The 21,506-nt window shown below is 39.9% G+C and overlaps 2 protein-coding genes across 2 annotated transcripts in view; both read right to left on the reverse strand.

The window, feature by feature from the left end:
- Positions 1-839: 839 nt before the first annotated feature.
- LOC147335379 (uncharacterized) overlaps positions 840-21,506 on the reverse strand; it is a 41,188-nt gene continuing 20,521 nt past the window's right edge. The window contains exons 19-26 of the mRNA XM_086286056.1: positions 18,480-18,761; positions 3,072-3,185; positions 2,933-2,948; positions 2,755-2,840; positions 2,538-2,588; positions 1,526-1,585; positions 1,078-1,135; positions 840-930 (exon numbers count right to left, since the gene is read on the reverse strand). Coding sequence (XP_086142182.1) covers positions 840-930; positions 1,078-1,135; positions 1,526-1,585; positions 2,538-2,588; positions 2,755-2,840; positions 2,933-2,948; positions 3,072-3,185; positions 18,480-18,761 — 758 coding nt within the window. The remainder of the gene's footprint in view (positions 931-1,077; positions 1,136-1,525; positions 1,586-2,537; positions 2,589-2,754; positions 2,841-2,932; positions 2,949-3,071; positions 3,186-18,479; positions 18,762-21,506) is intronic.
- On the reverse strand, positions 15,944-18,090 carry LOC147335380 (uncharacterized). The gene is made up of 5 exons (XM_086278573.1): positions 17,841-18,090; positions 17,609-17,677; positions 17,399-17,449; positions 17,235-17,301; positions 15,944-17,103 (listed from the first exon to the last, which is right to left on the reverse strand). Exons 1-5 carry the CDS (start codon positions 17,914-17,916, stop codon positions 17,028-17,030), a joined length of 339 nt encoding a protein of 112 aa, XP_086134699.1. The 5' UTR covers positions 17,917-18,090; the 3' UTR covers positions 15,944-17,027.

Here is a 21,506-nt window from a genome sequence, read left to right on the forward strand (position 1 = left end):
TCTGTGGTAGGTGTTCGTTACTCCCTGTTTTCTTTTGGTAACCTTTTTCTTATATGTTAGTGGTCAGCTTTACTTTCCCCATCATTTCCCCAGTTAGTCCCAGCTGTTCTTCCACCTGTTTCCTCTTCCTATGTTACCTTTTATGCATTTGTTGTTTGAGTCTCGCCTTGTTTCTTGCCGCATTCGACCCTCTTTGGTAGTGTGTCTTCTGTCTTATCTATTTAAATTTGTTCTGTGAGTCACAGAGAATAAAATCAAGATTTTTTTTTAAAGTTTATTACCATGTTCTGCATTTAAGGTCCTGCTCTGTCTGCCACACAGTCATCATATGAGAGAAACAGTAAACAGATTATTCTCTTTCTTTAAAAAAAATGGTTAAAAAAAACCTGCTGCATTATGTTGTCACTTTGATATGTCTTTGCATTTAGCCCTCTGTAGGTTGATGATTTTCATTTCCAAGTGTTGTTTTATTTGTAATTAATTTATTGAACAATTACATGTAACAACACTTACAGTTTAATGAATATTCATGTCTAAAAAGCATCCTGGTCTCAAAGCCAGATCATCATTTGGTGCTATTATGATGGAAGAAAGTTTTTAAAGTTATTTTATTTTATTTTACAAAACAGTGCATAATCTCATTTTCTCCAATGATCTCTTTACTTCTAATGGAATTAACTCAGTTTTGTCACTGATCCAGTTGGTTTTGCAGATCTTGTTATTAATCTGAAAGAAATGATGCAGCACAATCCAGTCATTAAAGGTGATTTAGAACTGAATTAACTTCCTTTAAAACTTATTTGGGTTCATCGTTACAGCAACAAATCACAACATTTAAGCTATTTTATTTCTGCACAGTTACCCAGAGCTGTTTGTGATTTAACTTCAGAATAAACTGTGTCATCAGCTGCTACAGGAGCTGGTTTCCCTGCAAAGAAATAGTTTGTCAAATGTGATTTCAAGTACCTCTTTGTTCAAAGTGACGACTTGATTTATTTATACAATTTTCCTTCTTGTGTAAAACATTTAAAACCTAAAGCAAAAAATAAGTTACTTATTTTATTACATTACTTATCTTTGTGTCTCTTAGGTTTCGCTTTAATGTAATAGACCCGTGTGTACAACAGACTGTCATCTAAAAGAGGATGGACAGATGAGCAGCATTAACAAACTTGAGTGGCTTTAATTTCCTTTATATTTCTGTCAGTTAACACCTACAGTAACTCATCACAGGAACTGACTGAAGGAGGTTTTGAAGCTCTATTGAAGACAAGATTTTATGACAACCTGTTACTGTCATGTTTGAAAACCTGTTTCTTTCTCTGCTGCTGTTAAATCTCATTTCAGTGTCAGATCACTTCAAGCTTCCTCCACCCTGGTTATTAAGGTCAGTGACCCTATGATCCAATGATATCTAACTGATGTCATTATAACCCTCTTAAAATGATGAAATAATGGTGTAGTCAATGTTGATTGCTTGCTAAATAAAAAAACAAGAAAAAAAGGTATGTATTATTTTACTCACCGTTGTCTTTCTTGGTTTTAGCTCTGTCGTGGGAGACCTGTGCATACAAACAAATGTCATCTGAAAGAGGATGGACAGATGATCAGGATAAAAGGTTAAGTGTGGTAATTTTCATTACATTTATATCTCTGTCAGCCAACACCACACTGATCACATAAATCTATTGAAAATCTGTTAAAGATGAGATGTTTGTGTCATGTTTAAAAACCTTTTCTATGAAAACCTGTTAGCCCTCAATTCAGTGTCACATCAGCTCAACCCTGCTCAGCATGACCCTTCCACTAAGCTCAAATCCAAACCTTAAGGATCAGACTTCACTCACTCTGTTGACAACAGGACTGAAATTAATTCTACATAATGCTTCTAGGTTAAAATATTACAATTACAATAATAATGTTTATTCCGTAATCTGGCATGAGAAAAACAAAAAGTAATTTCATCACAAAAAAACATACCAAAATAAAGAAAAAACAATAACCTCTGAAATTTAAAAAACAAACAAACAAAAACATATATCCAAAGATTTTAGAAAATGAAGAAATAAATTGAATTTCTGTTTGTATTTTTTTTCTGTATGTTGATGACCTCAAAGTTGAACTGACTTTGTGTCACACTGGAAGGATCAAGTGTTCAGCTTCTTTTGTTTTCTTAGCTGTGTGGTGTGCAGCTGATTTCTTAAACCTTAAATCACACAGTCTACATCAGGGGTGTCAAACTCAAATACACAGTGGGCCAAAATTCAAAACTGGAACAAAGTCGCGGGCTAACATTAATATTTATTGAAAAAAAAATCTTCCTCCAGATTTAAGAATGAATCTTTTCTTATGGACTCAAACAAGTTTTGCTGAAAAACTGAATATGGAACAAGCAAAGCTTAATGCTAAACAATATATATATTAGCTGTATAATACCAGTAGGCCGTAATAGTTGTAATAGTAATTTGGTATGGCTCCGCGGGCCAGAGTTTGACACCTATGGTCTACATACTTCTGTGCTACTGTGTCTACTTTACCATTTTTTGTGTCATCGTGGTCTTTGATTGATTCATAAACACAAGAATCACCTACAAAACAAGCCAATGTTAGATTAAAAATTGAAGTTCTAATGTATAGATTTGATCATTAAATCAGCAAACTCGAAACAAATATATTGGACTTTGAGTTTAAAAATGTTCAGTAAATAAATGAATAAATAAAGCAACAATAAAACTTGTCATGGATCAGGCTGACTTTGGAGAGTAGAAACATGCTGACTGTGTTGAGCTTCATCCTTGATCATGTGATTCATTGCAGAGCTCTGATTTGTGCTCCGAGTCCTGGTAGAAACCCGTGGAAGTAGTAACCCTGTAGATTTAATAAGAAACAGGGGATGCAGTTCTACTACTGGAGAGGGGAGATTTGAACCAACCTGACAAAGAATGAATCTGTAATGAATATATAGTAAATTGTTCTGGTGCAGAAATTTTACATGGAGTGTTTAGGATACATCTGTGAATTTTATTATTTACATCATATTCAGTTTAATATCAGATTGATAATGGTCTCACCCTTTGACTGTTTGAAGCGACACAACAGCAGAAGAAGAAGAATCAGTAAAATTCCACAAACGAGTCCAACGATCAAAGGAGTGAGAAATGAAGAGCTTTCAAGCTCAGGTGCTGCTGTAATAATACCAGGTTTTAATTAGATGTATTTATACAGATTATCAACATAGTTTACATGGGGACATTTTAGAACATAAAATACTGTACTGTTTATAATATCACTATTCCTGATAATAACTGAAAATATTTAATTTGCCACATCTTCCTCTGTGGTGATTATTTATTTAAATAGTGATACAAAAGAAACTTCTGAATTTCATACCTGTTCATCACTTATACGTCATAATATTTTGATTAGTTTGTGATTTCTGTGGAAAATCATATGAGAAAGCTTCTAATCTGGAGCTGTTCAAACTTGAACAGATGTACACAACCACTCAGCCTCAATGTGTAGGACCATTTAAAGGTTTCTTTTATCCATGTTATTTATAGTGTTTCCTGTTCATTTTGTAACTCGAGCAAAGGTCTTTAACCCAACAGCATATTTTGATTCAGGTGAATGGTGATAAATTCTGTGAATAGTTTAATCATTCAAAAACATAATGTCAGTTTTACAGAGACAAATGTTTGTATTGCTTTTCTTCACTTTGTATCTATACTGTAATGCGGGCTACGTGCTAATACTTACTTAGACTTAGATCCTCCCGCGCCAATCAGCGCATCGGGTGACAAGAGAACGCCATCGAACTCGGTCTATCGCGGCAGTTGTTGCTTCATCCCATGACAGTTCGACTGAACGTAAATCTTCAAGGAAAGTCCTCCTCCATGTTATTTTAGGTCTTCCTCGCCGTCTCTTTCCATTCTTTGGGTTCCACAGAACCGTGACACGGGCAGGTCTCGGGTCCGGTAGCCGAAGGATGTGACCGGCAAATCTGAACCGACGCTTGGTGACGTGGACATGGAGCGGCTCTACTCCCGCACGACGATATACTTCTTCATTGGTAACACGATCCCGATATGTGATCTTGAGCAGCCGTCGAAGACAACGTTGTTGGAAAACGTCAAGATGGCGGTTGATCTTTGCAGTTGATTTCCAAGTCTCCGCTGCATACAGTGCTGTCGGTTTAACGATGGTCTTCAGGAGCCGCAACTTGGTTGATAAAGGCAGTGTGGTTGTCATCCATATGGGTCGTAATCGTTGAAAGGCTGCCCATGCTTTCCCAATTCCGTCATGCTCCACGTCCCCGTCACTGCTGAAAGTGCAACCCAGATACATGAACCTGTCCACCTCTTCTAGTTGCTGCTGCTGCTTCACAGTTACCGCTGTGTTTGATGGTGTAGCGTAACCAACTCGCATAATCTTCGACTTCTCACCGCTGATCCTGAGTCCTATTGGTGCTGCTTCTCTTTCCAAAGATGAGGTTGTTTTCTGAAGAGCCCGGAGTGTTGGTGCAAGTAAGGCTATATCGTCCGCAAAGTCCAAATCTGTGAACTGCTGCAGGGGATCACGTCCGGCGATGCCCATCGTGTTCGGTCCAATTGCTCGGCGCATGACATGGTCAATGGCGATGTTGAAGAGGAATGGCGATAGGACGCAGCCTTGTCGCACACCAGTATCGATGTTAAAATATTCCGTGATGCCGTTGTCTGTTCGGACGCAACAACTAGAGCTGCGGTACAACGCTTGGAACGCGGAAATGAAGCGGTTGGGTACGCCGTAAGACTTGATGATTTTCCAGAGCGTGTCTCGATTAAGGCTATCAAAAGCCTTTATAAAGTCAACAAAGTTCACGCATAGCCTTTGCTGGAATTCGAGGCTCTGCTCAATAATTGATCTCAGCGCGAATATTTGTTCAATGCAGGACCTTCCACTTTTAAAACCCGCCTGCTCCTCGCGTAGCCGTTCGTCCACCGTTCTCAATAGTCGCCGAAGTAATACCTTTCCGAACACCTTCCCTGGGATGGAGAGAAGGGTGATGCCACGCCAATTATTGCAGTTTGACAGATCACCCTTCTTTGGGAGTTTCACAATGGTACCTCTTGTCCAGTTGCCGGGTACTTCGCCTCTTTCCCAGCATTTGTTGACCAGAGTTGTCAAAGCTCTGACCAGAACGGGGTCCGCGTACTTCAGGAGTTCCGCGGTGATTTCGTCGGCGCCGGCTGCCTTTCCACTCTTGAGAGACTTAATTGCCGCCTTTGTCTCGTCCATAGTGAAGGGGCCAGTGTCCACAACGAGTTCATCATTTTTGGCTAACTCATTGTCCAACAAGGGCGTGTCTGGGGTTGATTCAGGAGGTCTTTGAAATGTTCTACCCAGCGCTTATCTTGGTCTTCCTGCGTGACGAGAGGTCTGCCATCTCTGCTTTTAATTGGCACTCCTTGACCCGAAAAGGTGCCAGTGAGGTCACGCACGATCCTGTATAGCATTCTCGTATCATTCCGATCAGCAGCTTCCTGTGCCTCTTCTGCTTTCCGCTCGACCCATTCGCGTTTATCCCTTCGACAGCTTCGCTTCACCTGCCGATCAAGGCGTCGGTACCGCTCCTCTGTGGCTTGCTGTTGTTCATTTGATGTCATCTGATCCCGGGCGATATTTGCTCTTCGTCGTTCATCGATTAGCTGCCATGTTTGATCTTGGATCCAACGTTCCTTGAAGGTACCTCTTCGCCGCCCGATGGCCTTCTCAGCGCTGGCCGCCACAGCAATTTGAAGACACTCCCAGTGTGCCTCCAGATCTTCGACTTCTTCCAGAAATGGCAAAGCGATTTCAGATCTCAACGTTATATCAGTCGCGGAAATCGCAATCCTTGAGCTTGGCAACATCGAAAGAGCGTACGCGGCGAGCATCTTGTCTTGTTTGTTTGAGCCGCAACTGGATCTTTGCCATAACAAGATAGTGGTCAGACCAACATCCACGCCGTGTCGAGTGACTACGTCAGCAGTAGCTGACCTCCATCGCCTCGATATGCAAATGTAGTCGATCTCATTTGCTGTTAGACCATCCGGGCTTCTCCACGTCTTCTTGTGAATATGCTTGTGACGAAAGTATGAGTTCCCGACTCAGAGATTGTTTGCCGCACAGAAACTAGTCAATCTCAGGCCATTGTCATTTGTATTCGCGGCCGATCCATGTGGGCCAATCACCTGCTCAAAGCCATTTCGATCAGGTCCAAACTGTGCGTTGAAGTCGCCCATGAGTATGACGAGGTCATGCCGGTGCACCTCGTCCAGAACAGTTTGAAGCTCGTCGTAGAAGGCTTCCTTGTCCATATCATCAGCGTCCTCGGTCGGAGCATAAACTTGAATCACAGTGGTTTTCGCATGGGCGGATATAAATCTTGCCACGATCAGTCGTTCAGAGATTGGTCGCCAACTGACCAGAGCGGCTACCGCTCATTCCGATAGGACTAATCCAGGTACTGCACTGCAGTGGTTTGTATCATATCTATCTAATAGACTCCAATTTGTTCATGTAAATGGAGAGTCCTCTTCACACACTGAGGTTAATTATGGAGTTCCACAGGGTTCAGTGCTAGGACCAATTCTGTTTACACTATACATGCTTCCTTTAGGCAGTATCATTAGAAGACATAGCATACATTTTCACTGCTATGCAGATGACACCCAGCTCTATCTGTCCATGAAGCCAGATAACACACACCAATTAGTTAAATTGCAGGAATGTCTTAAAGACATAAAGACCTGGATTGCCGCTAACTTTCTGCTTCTTAATTCAGATAAAACTGAGGTTATTGTACTCGGCCCTGAAAAGCCTAGAAATATGGTATCTAACCAGATTCTTACTCTGGATGGCATTACCTTGGCCTCCAGTAACGCTGTGAGGAACCTTGGAGTCATTTTTGACCAGGACATGTCCTTCAATGCACATATTAAACAAATATGTAAGACTGCGTTCTTCCATTTGCGCAACATCTCTAAAATTAGAAATATCCTGTCTCAGAGTGACACTGAAAAACTAGTTCATGCATTTATTACTTCCAGGCTGGACTACTGTAATTCATTATTATCAGGATGTCCAAAAAACTCGCTGAGAAGCCTTCAGCTAATCCAAAATGCTGAAGCAAGAGTCCTGACAGGGACTAGAAAGAGAGAGCATATTTCTCCTGTTTTGGCTTCCCTTCATTGGCTTCCTGTTAAATCCAGAATTGAATTCAAAATCCTGCTCCTCACATACAAGGTCTTAAATAATTAGGCCCCATCTTATCTTAATGACCTTGTAGTACCATATCACCCTATTAGAGCACTTCGCTCTCGCTCTGCAGGCCTACTTGTTGTTCCTAGAGTATTTAAAAGTAGAATGGGAGGGAGAGTCTTCAGTTTTCAGGCCCCTCTTCTGTGGAACCAGCTTCCAGTTTGGATTCAGGAGACAGACACTATCTCTACTTTCAAGATTAGGCTTAAAACTTTCCTTTTTGCTAAAGCATATAGTTAGGGCTGGACCAGGTGACCCTGAATCCTCCCTTAGTTATGCTGCAATAGACATAGGCTGCCGGGGGATTCCCATGATGCATTGAGTTTTTCCTTTCCAGTCATCTTTCTCGCTCACTATGTATTAACAGACCTCTCTGCATTGAATCATATCTGTTATTAACCTCTGTCTCTCTTCCACAGCATGTCTTTTATCCTGTCTTCCTTCTCTCACCCCAACCGGTTGCAGCAGATGGCCGCCCCTCCCTGAGCCTGGTTCTGCCGGAGGTTTCTTCCTGTTAAAAGGGAGTTTTTCCTTCCCACTGTTGCCAAAGTGCTTGCTCCTAGGGGGTCATATGATTGTTGGGTTTTTCTCTGTATCTATGAAGCGCCTTGAGGCGACTTATGTTGTGATTTGGCGCTATATAAATAAAATTGAATTGAATTGAATTGAATTAATCCCACACTTTTAACGTGATCAGTGACGTGTCCCGCATAAAGTATGCTCTTCTTGTCGCTGACAGTTTGCCCACTACCAGTCCATCTTACCTCGCTCAGGCCTAAGATGTCCAACGTGTATCGCTCAAACTCGCGCAGCACTTGTGCTAACTGTCCACTCTGGAATAAAGTTCTGACATTCCAAGTCCCGATCCTTGTCCTTGTCTTTGCCGTAAAGAGGGCGCCGGGCATCAGGCGATGGACGTCCGATTGACGGCTTTCTTCCATCGCCGTCATCAGACGGCGCTCTTCACCGCTAACATCCCGTATTCGATATTTCTCTCTTGTCGTTTCTGTAGCGGTAAAAAAAATTTTATGGGGTCGGGTTGCTAGCCCAACCCTCCTCCTTTCTCATCCGGACTTGGGATGAGCTCTACGTGCTAATAAACAGCCTAAAAAATGTTTCAGCTCAGAAGAACATTTACATTTTCTCTGCAGACAGTGTGATTTTTTTAATAATGATAATCATGCAATAGATAATGAGCGAGTGTGGAATTAGATTCTATTCTAAATATTGTATAAAGAACATAATGAATAGTGAAAAATTGAAATAATCACTCTAATCTGTTGAATACTGGTCTGCGCTCTCCCTTTACACCTGTACACTCCATTATGGGGTTAATAAGCATATTTAACTTCCTGGATTTATTTTTCTTTGGATGTTATCCTTTCATACACACACTCAGTGTCTTCTCCATGGATCTCACATCTGATCATTATCTTATCACATTTTGGGTTCCTAGAAGAATAAAAAAACTCACCCTTTTCATCAATCCTGACTGACTGGCTGTGTGTAGTAAACTGAAGGTAACAACCTCTCCAATGAAAAAATTGGACCAGTTGGGTTCAACAGTTAGCACAGCATCTAGAATCCAACACAAACAGATCATTAGCAATCCGAAACAATTGTATGTACTCAAAGCAAAATCTGTTCATAAAATGAAAATATATTGAAAAATAAAACAATGGAAATAGAAATGGGATGTGCTGTACAGTGATGAACTACGCTGAGAATAATCTTTACTGAATAAAAGAAATTTAAGAGAAAACGTTTCAGTCACCTCAAGCATGTCCAGTGCAGAGGAGCACTATAATAAAGACAGAGACATTATCAAACTAAAGACAAACAACTATAAAATAAATCAAACACGTGTGGTTGTACCAGTGGCTGCTATGATTTGTATGCATGAAATTGTCACTGTTGGAGAAACAAACCTTTCTTAGATAATCTAAACCAGCTCCACTCTGATCTGAGTTAGTGCACTAAAATCTAATCCAGTCTACAAACAACCATGTTGGTACAAACATGAGAGTCCTCTGATCACATGACCTGAAATGGTACAAATGACTGATGCTCTGTTCTTCTTACTAAAACATGTTTATGGATCAGTATGAATCAAACAATAGGAGTCAGTGATGTACTCACAGAATAGGCCCAGCTCACAGAGCAAAGTGGCTCCCATCCTCACATCCAGCAGTGACACGTCTGAAAACTTCTACAACTTTCTGTAAAGAGAGAGAGTGAAGCAGCAGCACAGCAGATACCAAAGAGCTGTGAAGGAAACCAAGAGTTTGTATTACTTCTCTCTGCTTCCTTCCTTTTACACAGAAATAAAAATGTAACAAGATCTAACTAAAGCATGATGTACTGTAACTAGCCAACTTAAAGCTTTCTGATTAACCGTCTCCATTTCAACTTGGGTTTAATGTGCGGACTTCAAACCATTTACCAGTTTTTAAATTGTGTTGATAGGACACGTAAAACCGATGTTTTTTGTTTTTTTCTGAATAAAACAGTGGCGTTTAATCTGGGAAGAAACGGTAAAAACTGTGTTTTCTAAGGAGAGCGCTAGCGAACAGGCTTTGCTTGTGAGTGAAAACAAAAAAACTCCTTCCCTATTGGTGGAAAAAATGTACCGTGTCGACCAATCAAAAAATGATATGGCAGCATGTGGCGTTTGTTTGTTTAGGAGTGACCGGCGAGAGAGAGCGAGTGAGCGAAAGAGAGAGAGAGAGTTTTGATACGTGAGAGATATGTGACGTTTACCGTGTTTGGAGTCTCAAGTGTAGTGGTGTAGTCGTTGTCGTAGTGTAGTCGTTGTTTTGTTTTGTGTGTGAGTTCTACTAGTGAATGTCACAGTTGCCACCAAAGGCAGATTGCAGTGTAAACACTGAGTGACACACCTGGGGCCTGTGCTTCGTACGTCGCTTACTACATCCAAGATCAAATGACACATCCAAGACCAAACCATCGCGCTAACCGTGAGCTCGCTAATCCGGTTCCCCGAACACACCTGCTGTTGACGATTAGTACAGCTGGATGCAGTAATGTGACATCACTGGGTGTCGTAAAAGGGGCTACGCATCGATAGTAGAAACATTGATCGGCAACCCGCTGATTGGTCGGCGAAAATGTCGAAGGGGCGTGCACGGTATGTTCCGGCAGCAGAGCAAGAACTCATGAGTGAGGGATTTCAGGAGTTTCAGAGTTTAATTAAAACGCAAGAGAACACTGCAAAGGCTGCAAAAGCAAGGAGAGAGGGCTGGCAGGAAGTTGCTGACAAATCAAACTCGTAGGTAATTTAATAATAATAATAATAATGGATTGGGTTTATATAGCGCTTTCCAAGGCACCCAAAGCGCTTTACGATACCACTATTCATTCACTCTCACATTCACACACTGGTGGAGGCAGCTACGGTTGTAGCCACAGCTGCCCTGGGGCAGACTGACAGAAGCCAGGCTGCCATATCGCGCCATCGGCCCCTCTGGCCAACACCAGTAGGCGGTAGGGTAGATCTATCATATGACACTATATTGTCCAATATCATATGGCATTATATTACATTATATTATATTATAATATGTTATATTATATCCCCTTTCACATTAGAGCCACAACAGGACCCACTAGAACATGGGAACAAGTAAAAGTGAAATATAAGAGTATTCTACAGAATGGTAATATTTATCTCTTAGATTGCTTTTTGTCTCTTGGCAAGGTAATACTGGCCTGTAATAATCTGTTAGTTTGTTCATAACAGCAACCAAGAAAAGGGCAGAGGAAAAAAAGACAGGTGGTGGTCCTGCACCCCCTCGTCAACAAGTTGGTTAAGTGAATAATATCCTCACGGGAATATCGATATCTCTCAATGAGCACACTGTCGCGCTGAGCTAAAGGATCCTGTCTATCCCGCAATATACGCTGAATTATGAGGACTCTCCTTATCAATCTTGCACCTTCCGCAATGGGTGGCTCGCGTAAACAGACAGGACATGGCTGCGACAGGCTTCCCAAATCCACCTTCGCTTTTATAGCCGTGGTCTCTCATCTTGATTACACGGAGTGATTTACAATTACTACTCTGAAATATGAATTACATCTGTAATAATCACATACATGTAATAGAATGTTAATAGTACATTTCCCTTTTTTAGGAAATGACCTGTATGTATCTGTGTGACATCAATAAAAGGATCAAGTGCTGCATTATCTTTAGTTACATTGATGTTATTTATTTATGGTGAAACAGTGGTGGAATATCGCTGTTGCTTTCGTATAAATGAAGCGGACATACCTGCGTGGCCGCGATCTAATCCTGTTTACATAAAGTAAACCTGCTCCAGAGCAGGTTTACGCTTACGGCTCTGTTGCTATGACAGCAAGTCCCGGATGAGCTTCGGGGAACCGAACGATCCAAGATCACGCGAAATCGTCAACAATCTAATCCAGCTAACTTGCTTAGCGAGGTACGAAGAACAGGCCCCTGGGCCCTATTTCAGAAAGCCGGTTTAGTGCAAACTCTGAGTAAGTATACCCTGAGTTAACGAAAACTCTGGGTTTTCGGTTTCACAAAGCGAGTTTAGATTAATCCTGAGTGAGTTACTATGACGACACACTCCGTGAAGCTAACCTGCCCCCTAGCAGGTTTACTTCAACTAACCCTGACCTTCTCCGCCTCTTTGTCAGAAACCTGACTGTAGGAAGTGTCAGACATGGCGTGCTCCTTCCTTGAAGAGCCAGTAGATGTTGAAGCCCAAATCCTCCGCAGAGCTCTCCGCCGGGAGAGAGTGATTAGAGCGCGTTCGGACATTTTATCATTTCCTGATGATTTTCTGTGTGAACGTCACCGTTTTTCAGCACAATCTATAATTTATTTGAATAACATCCTCAGGCCTAATATTGCTCATGTGACACATCGCGGACATTCTCTCAGTTCTGTACATATTATTTGTATTGCACTTCGGTTTTTTGCAAACGGGAGCTTTCTGTATAATATTGGTGACGCTGAGCACATTTCCAAGGCTACCGTCTGTCGGGCAGTCAGGAATGTTACAGTTGCACTGAAACATCTCCTGTACTCGTTTGTGGTGTTCCCCGGTCATAGACCCACAAGATTTATCAAAGAGGGATGCCACAAAATTGCAGGTATCAGGATGAACAAAACTTAATTCATGATGTGGTGATACTTGAACTACTACTTAAATGTTACATTTATTCTCACGGTTCCCAGGCGTGATTGGCTGTATAGATGGCACTCACATTCCAATCATTGCTCCTTCAGTAAATGAAGGAGACTATGTGAACAGGAAGTCTTTCCACAGCATTAATGTACAGGTACATAGTTCCCTGTAGCATTTCAAACTAACAAATTATTTCATTATAGTAATGGATGCTAATTTGTGTTCTCTGCACTGTGAAGATCATATGTGATGCTGCCAACATTATCACAAATGTGGAAACCAACTGCTCAGCCTCTGTGAGTGGTGGTGGAGGAGGACCCCCACCTGTTTTTCGGGCCTCCGCTTTTTTTCTGTTGGCTATAACGGGTCGCATTTGAGCATACAGAGTAAGCAAATATGTACTTGTAATGTGCTCAGATAATTTCAATAAGTGCTTACAGAGGGGAAATTAATGTAGCCTCTAACTGCAATTGATTTACATCGGACAAACAGACCAAGCACTATGGCTCATAATACAATTACACCTTACCTGTTTGGACTATATTTTTATATTTCATTTTTACTCGCCGCCAGGAACGTTTGGGGCCTGTTGGGTTGCACCTGCGCTCACATCACATCATAAAATAAAATGTATAAAATAAAAAAAATAAAATATAATAAAATAATGTGTTAAATGGGTGGAAATCCCTAGATCAATGTTTAAATTAACACTCACGCATTGACTCTGTCGGCTATGTTTTGCCATGCATGCTACCTTTCTTTTGCAGCTGAGGCTGTGTTACTTTTTTTCCGCAAAATTAGCATGTTATCAGCATATGCTGCCATCAGAATTTCGGCCTCAAGCGCTGTAAAATACATTGACCGCGCCTTCTTTCCCTCCGTCTCCATGGTGACTCGCTTAATCTGTGCTCCACTGATCAGGGCTTTATGTATCCTCGTGCGCGCGCTTAACTTGGGGTTAAAGCAACTCCACGTTGATTGAACTAATTGTTATCAGCCTTTCTGAAACCGAATATTCCGAGTTGGACAGTTCGGGGTTACTCAACCCTGAGTATCGTTTTTCACTCTGAGTTTTCTAAACCAGCTTCCTGAAATAGGGCCCCGCTGTCAGACCTGCAGGTTTATCCCTGTGCTGTTCTCCTCTGTCTTAGAGTGGACACAAACTATGTACAATTGTATGTACAATAATGTACAATTTGTATTTGCATTTCAAGTTGTGAAAATGATTCCTTAAACATGCTTGTGGTTTTTACAGTCAGAAATATCACTTTCTACTCGTATTTTACATTTTGTCTGAATTTAGATAAATTGTGCTGATACAGTTTGTCAAAATGAGAAAATAACAGATTGGCAAGATAAACAGTTTTTAAAGGTGAAATATAGAGGCTAAATCAAAACTAGTCAAAAACGGCCAGTTATACCCTGGACCCCAGAGGGTTAGAGGCTAAAAGCAAAGATGTCACCAAGTACTGTTTATATTTGTGTGTATTGCTGCAGCTTATTTGAGTATTAACTTGGTGCCTTTGGGTGAAATAATGGTAATATGAGGGAGCGATCTATATGGTCACAAAGAATAGCCACTTGTTTCTGTGCTACCAAAGTTCCCCGGCTTTCATTCAAAATGTGTTTATCGTCAACACCGACACATTAAACTGCTTAAACATTATAAATGTCTTCAAGCTCACACTGAGGCCTGTGGGGCACTCTCAGCCACTTAGACAGTTCACACATTTATGTGTATTTGTACATGAATATTTCATACTTTAAGGCTGCCTGCTTATTTAAGGGAGATGAACAAAATACATTGGAATTGTACATAATCACATCACAGATGATAAATTAAATAGATTTTAAGTAGATGCTTGTGCATTCTTAAAGTCTCATATGTTGCATTGAACTATGTGATCTATTCAAAGCCTCCCAGTCAGTGCTGTTCTCCATGCCTGTCTGACTGTACACGATGTTATTAGCACAAACACTTTAAAGGTATTATTTAGGACTTCAGCAATAATACAGACAGCAATGTAGTTAGCAATAAAACAGTTTAATTGGGAATTAACAAACAACAAACAAACATCTTTCTCCTATTTTTTGTCACACAGGAAAGAAGCATCAATATCTGATGAGAAGACTTATTTCCTTTTTGGGGGTTTTTCAACAGGAGATGAATATCTCTAACAAGTTTTTCACATCACATTTTCACATCTTCATTTTTAAGTGAAATGTGCATTTTGAGTTTATACACTATATGCATATAAGGAGCTTTAACACCAATGATAACTACCCTCATAAACACTACATGCATACAGCATTCAAATGGATTTAAACTGCAGTAGCTGCATAAATGAGGACCAATGAACTGTTACTGTTTCCTTCCTGTCACAGATGTAGTCACTGAGTTTGCTGCTGCTCCTTTGCAACGAGATGATGATACACTAAAGACTGATGCACAAAATCTATACACTGCTTCAAATATACATTGAATACATTTGGTGTGAAGCCCCGTATCAGCTGATGAACACAAACTTCATACTTACTGATGTTCATGTAAATGTTCACAGCAGGTGTTGGTAATCCATGCACTTTCACAGAAGTGAAATGATTAACTAAAAATACTTTTACATTGTAATCAACAAAGCAGAGTGTCACTAATTCAAAGTATCTCATTAAACTAATGCAGACTCCTTTAACATATCTTTACCTTATGGTGAAATTTTAGTTTGGTCATAAGTTCACTCACAGGAAGTAAGCGCGCACAAGTTAAAAAGGAAATGGTGTCCTTAACCAGAAGTGACTGTGAGACAAGATGAAGTCCTCTCTCAGCTCCTCTCTGTTTTCTTACAAGTATTCGTAACTACTGTATTAATAAATAATGAAATTGTTTTGCAGTATTCAGTAACTCAGTAATGTTGCTCAGATTGTCTAACTATATAATGACAGTCTTTTAAAAATTCAGGAGATAATCATTTAGTTTCAAAAACAGAAAGAAACTCAATGACAAAAATCTGATTAATGACATTCACAAACATTTCACTCTTGTACAAACTGTTTTCAGTGAGATCAGATGAAGTAAATTCAGATGATGAAACTCAGTTACACAGCTACATTTTTGCATAGCAGAGCACAGCTGCAAACACAGCAGCTGTTTAAAGACTTGAATGTGTCTTACAGAATTAGAGGTATACGTATCACAGATCAAATAAAGGAAGCAACACAAGAATCAAGGCTGAGTTGCCATGGAAATCTGATTACGTACAGTTACTAGTGAAATACAGTTGTGCTTACTTCCCTCCTTGCTTCATAAGATGGTGGACTCCAGCTCATACTGAGGCGATTTGCCACAGAGTGTCAAGAGGAGGGAATGAGAATCAGCACCGACAGCTCTGAGCTGTGATTTTCAGCTCAGAAACGATGAAGTTCTAACTGTGGTTTAGGGATGAGTTGTGGCCCAAACCACAGGCGAGTGTGGAGTGAGAGATTGGCAGCAGGATTGTGTGATACTGGATGATATACAGTGATGGACAATTTGGACACATATTTAAATATTATAAGAGAGATTATTATAAAAGAGCTGTCATGAAAAAAATGACCTAAAACTAATTTTGAACCTTTTAAAAAGATGATTAAAAACATTTACAATAAAATTTGAATATTTATAAGAAATCAAACAAAATGACAGGAGAAAGAGTATGTGCAGTTATTTACACTGCAGGATTAACCTGGTCCTGGACTAGTTCTGTTAAACAGTCATACAAGACATCTGATGTTTGCCTGAATAGGAAGTCTCGCAGTGTCACTTCTCATGACATGGATGAAGTGCTGCACAAGATTGTCTTTTGGAAAGTGGAGAATCACACAGGGTGATCTGCAGGTGGTTCTTGTGGAGTCTTGTTTTTTTTTTGTTTTGTTTTTTTCCATTAAATGGATTTTTGTGGCTGGGTCAATCAACCACTAAGATGACACTAAGAACCCAAATTGACAGTATTTCTGTCCTGCCTGGAAAGGCAGGGCTCAATGTCTACTCACAGTTCTTTAGTGACACACAAAACTCACACCTTGCATAGACATCCACTGCTGAGTTAGTCTGCAAGGTGGCTCTTACTATATGTTAGTTAAAACTCTGTGCTCTGGACCATATACCATATGCTCAATAGTGCAACGGTGCTCTCTCGCCACAAGGGGGATCTCCCACACAGTTGACAGCCTTTCCAACAATTTCATTGATACATACATATGAAATGAAAATACACATTTGTGCTAAAAGTTCTATGTCCTATTTTACTATTTGTACATGTTTACTTTTATGGCTAAAAGTCTAGATTTTGCCATTTGGACTTTTTTTCTTTTGTTGTTGTTTTTTTGTTCATTTAACTCTGTTTCACAAGTCTGACACATTTATTCAGCATGTAACAGCTACAAAAAACTGATCTATGGTATATATTTGAAAGAAACATAAACTCAGACTATCAGGATCATTGCTTTGAATTCAAAATCTCCTTTTCACTAAAAGTGACTTCAAGTTTTTAAAAGACTTTAAAGAGAAAAAGAGAGGAAAAAACAGAGCTGCTGTTAAGATTTTAGAGCTGTGGCTGAATTTGGATTGACATCATTGTAGTCAGAGCTCTCCTCTGGGTCACCACGTTGCTTTGTTGAGGTGATCAAATGAAAGCATTTCAAAACAAACTCCCTCTGTTTTGTCCACAAATGCATTTATTATCAGTGAGAATAATTACCAATGTATATTTTGCATTTCAAATCTCACATTTTGTGCACTCACTTGTCTTGTTAATGACTTTCAGCTGAATCACAGGTGTAACATTGGTGTAATCACCTTCTGCTGGACCTGAAATAAGAATCTGATTGACTTTCATGTCAAACACAGTTCTTGTATAATCATCCAGCTTCCACAAGCTCTGTATTAATGAAAGTGTAAACTTTACCATTTTCAGTGTTTTCACACCTTCTGACTGTCTCATAGACACAACGATCACCTGCAGGTCAGAGAAAATCAGTCACCTCATGTCTGTGATACTAATTTAAACACAAATGTTCTTGCAAATAACATTTATATTAAAAGCTGCAGCAGATGTAACAAGTACAGTCTTGTTGCAAATAGCATCAGAAATTTTGAAACTACATGAAAAACTAACCATGAAGAAGAGAGGAGTACACTTGCTGCTGATCTTCATCCCGATTGAGCGTCTGCTCATTAGCAGCACCTTTATTAAAAATTATAAACAATATGTTTGTTTTATGTTCTTGTGGATTATACATTCTTGTGAACAGTTCACACTTCATGACCCTATGCTGCATCTGTTTATTTAGTCATTTAAAAAAAATAAAATATCTAATATCAGAAGAAGAAAAAAAACAAAGTCTCACCTTTCAATTTTTTGCAGCAATACAACAAGAGCAGGAGGAAAATCAATGTAATTCCAGAAATTAGTCCAACGATCATCAGAACAGGAAACAAAGAGATTTCAGCAGTGGGGACATCTGCTGTAGTTGAGAAACATATTTAAAAAACTGGACTGAATAAGTCTGGACTGGACTATAAGTTATTATAATAGCATGAGAGAAACAGATAATACACCAATGTCTGCCAGGTGCAGCCCACACACTCTCTCCTGTGTAATTTACTCCCCATAGAAACGTTAAGCTTCTGTTTCAAATCATACTTGGGTATTGTGTCAGCACTGTGCTCTTTTTTCAGAAATGATAATTATACAGTAGATATTGAGCCAGCCTAGAAGTGGATTCATATCGTCATCTATTCTAAATATTGTATAAAGAACATAATGAATACTGACAAATTGAGGTAATCACTCTAATCTGTCTTTACACCTGTAGACTCCATCATGGGGTTAAAAAGCATGTTTAAACCTGAATTAGTTTTTCTTTAGAAGTTTAGTAGTTTTCCATTCATACTCCCACTCAGTGTCTTCTCCGTGGATCTCACATCTGCTAATTATCTTATCTATCACTTTTTGTATTTCTAGAAGAAAAAATAAATAAACTCACCAGTTGTGTTAACGTGAACTTGTTGGCTGTCCTCTGTGTAGTAAACTGGGTTTCCTCTTCCTCCTCTGCACCTGTAGAGTCCTTCCTGTGAGACACTGATTTGTCCATTTGAGTGGAAAACTGCATCTTGTGTGGTCAGGGCTTCAGAGGAGTTCTCATCTCTGTACCAGTAGTATTTCCATCCAGATGATGATGATGGGTTCACAGAGCAGGTCAGGGTCACACTGCCCCCTACTGGAATGTCTCTCATATCAGACGTTATTTGAGCCCTTGGTTTATCTGCTGTTGAGTTTAATCAAAGACAGAGAGAAAATAAAGCCTGTGTGTGGGGTAAATATATACCATACACAAGCTGGGATCACACCACCTCATGTTATCAGTGTATGTTGTATATATATTCCTCTGTGTCCAACAACACAAAGGAAGGAATATGACCAAATTTAAATGGTATGAGTACTCCTACAGACCTATAATGCATTTCATTCTTTTGCTGCTTTTTCTAAAAATTTCACTATGATTCTTCTTCGGATTTATATAATAATACTTGTGCTTATTCTGTGTGATTCCTTCCCATTACCACAACAGAAGACTAACCAAAGACACAGAATGTCTTACTAATGGAAGTTTAATTCCCAGATCATGCAGCTGCACAGAGTAATTTGAAATAGAAACACTTTAATAATGAGACTTTTAATTTCAGATTAATTTTTTTCATTTGTTTTGATTATTTGTTCATGGCAACAGCTTGATGAGGGAATAGTATTCTTCCTACATCATTAGCAGAAATATATCAACATATCTCCCCAATTGTCCCATAAAAACGTTTTGCAGAATCATAAAAAAAGGGTTACAATGACAGCATTAAATGTACTCAGAATTTCATATTTCAGATGAGTATTTCAACAGGAATCATCAAATTACTGGTCACTGAGGACTTACCTAATACAGTTATAGAGACAGTATTACTGTTCTTTGTATAATACGCGCGCTTACAGCTGCCAGAGCACTGATATTCACCACCATCACCTGTAGATGTCATTTGTAATGTGGAGTCTTTGTGTGTGCTGTAGGGGGTAAAATTTTGACCATCCTTGGTGATTTTGTATTGCCAGTCAGTATCTTCTCCTTCATTCATGTCACATATGAAAGTAACAAACTCTCCAATGAAAAAACTGAATGAGTTGGGTTCAATAGTTAGCACAGCATCTAGATTGAAACACAGACCATAAGGAATCTAAAACACTAGTAGTGAAGGCAAAATCTGTTCATAACATGAAAATATAGTGATTAAAAAAATAAATAGAAACATGATAAAGAGTGATGCTTTAGTTTGAGATTGATTTTTAGTAAAAAAAGAAAGAAGTTAAAACAAAGTGAAAACTGTTCAGTTACAGAATTAGGATCACAAATCAAATAAAGGAAGCAATAAGAGGAAGCAAGTAGTTCAGCAAATAGCATTCGTATTAGCATTCAGGGAAATTGGCAGATTAATTGGAGGTACATTTGCAATGATGTTGACCCTGTACTGGTCTGTTTTGGTAAAGGGTGGACTGAGTGTGAAAAGCGAAGCTGTCTGTTGGCAGGTTGATCTATCTTCCTTCCTATGTGTGTGGTCACAAGCTCTGCATAGTGAGTGAGAGAATGAAAAGGCTGCAATAAGCTTCCTCTAATGTATCTTAAAAGTTGTTGTTTTTTTTGTTTTTTTTAAAAACTGCTTCACTGAAAAGTGACTTGCTGCAAAATTATAGTGCAAAAACAAACTATTACCAGGTGCTGTCAGAGGATTGAGCTACAGTCTGGGGGTTATAATTTGAATCTGATCTAGGTCACTCCACCAGAAATCATGAGGTCTTTTATTCTCAGTAGATAAAAATCTGTAGCACCGAAGACATTAATGATCAAGTGTCTTTTAAACAGCAGGCTTCTCAGAGAAAATAGTAGTTATTATTTATCAGTTTGTTCACTGTTTGTGTCATGATCTGGGTGAGTGGCGGGGAAATTACTTCAAGTTCCCGAGTTCCCTTTGTCTCCGCCCCTGGGCAGGTCCGTTGTCTCTCCAGCAGCCTGCACACCTGGAGTTGATTCAGGATAACCTGGTTGAGGAGTTAAGCTCCACATTGACTCTCCTTCACTGCCAGTTTGTCAACAACCTCAAGTTGGTAATTGGCTCCATAGTCCATGCTATTGTCACTTTGTACAGTGCTTACCTTGTTTTCGTGTGCCACAGCCTTCCTGGACTCACCACGCCCCTTACCATCAGCTCCAGTTTCTCTCAGACAATCTCTCCAATCTGAAAACCTCTCTGATTCTTACCTGCCTGCCCTCCAGCCATCTCACACTCTCTCAAACACAGCACAACTCAGGTCAGCCAACTCAAATCTCTAACTCACCTGGATACTCACTGCATCTCTTTCAAAGCCAATTCCACTCCAGCTACAAGGAAGATAAGATAAAATAAGATACACCTTTATTAGTCTACGGAGCCCCGCAGGGGACATGGGAGAAAAAAAATTAAGACGGACTTTTGCGAGATCTCGCAAAACTAACTCAGGATCTCGCAAAAGTTTTAGCCGCATTCTTCGGAGGCTGCCAGCTGGAAGCCGACCGGGAGGTCGAGGCACGATGTGCCGGGAAAGCGGTGTTCCTCCCGGCTGTAGTAGGTCTCGACCTCCCGTTAGCTTCGAGATGGTGGGTGTCAGATCTCCGAAAACGTCGGAGACTTTTGCAAATATGTGATGTCTTGTAAACCGAGCAGATATCTGACGTTTACACAACTACATTCACGCCTCAAAATATCTTAAAAGTTTATTTTGTGACCTAGAAAGAGTAATATTACAACTAAGTAGCTGCCGCCATTGTTGGAATTCAACTGCTGCGAGATCTCGCAAAAGTTTTGCGAGGTCCCGAGTTAGTCTTGCAAGATCTCGCAAAAGTCCGTCTTAATTTTTTTTTCTCCCATGACCCCTGCGGGGCTCCGTATTAGTCCCACACATGAGAAATTTTTTGGTCACGGCACAAAGTACAAGA

The sequence above is a fragment of the Aulonocara sp. 'chitande type north' Nkhata Bay genome, linkage group LG3, assembly GCF_057382095.1.
Source record: "Aulonocara sp. 'chitande type north' Nkhata Bay isolate Kocher_YH1m ecotype deep benthic linkage group LG3, A_spYH_male_GT1.1, whole genome shotgun sequence".
Taxonomy (NCBI): Eukaryota; Metazoa; Chordata; class Actinopteri; order Cichliformes; family Cichlidae; genus Aulonocara; species Aulonocara sp. 'chitande type north' Nkhata Bay.

Bases quoted from the DNA above. Each gene is read 5' to 3' on its own strand.
- LOC147335380 (XM_086278573.1), bottom strand. From the start codon at position 17,916: ATGATCGTTGGACTAATTTCTGGAATTACATTGATTTTCCTCCTGCTC. The intron at 17,678-17,840 runs GTGAGACTTTGT...TTTTTAATAAAG, and splicing joins TTGCTGCAAAAAATTGAAAG to GTGCTGCTAATGAGCAGACG. The intron at 17,104-17,234 runs TGAGTGCACAAA...CACCTCAACAAA, and splicing joins AAAGTCATTAACAAGACAAG to GCAACGTGGTGACCCAGAGG.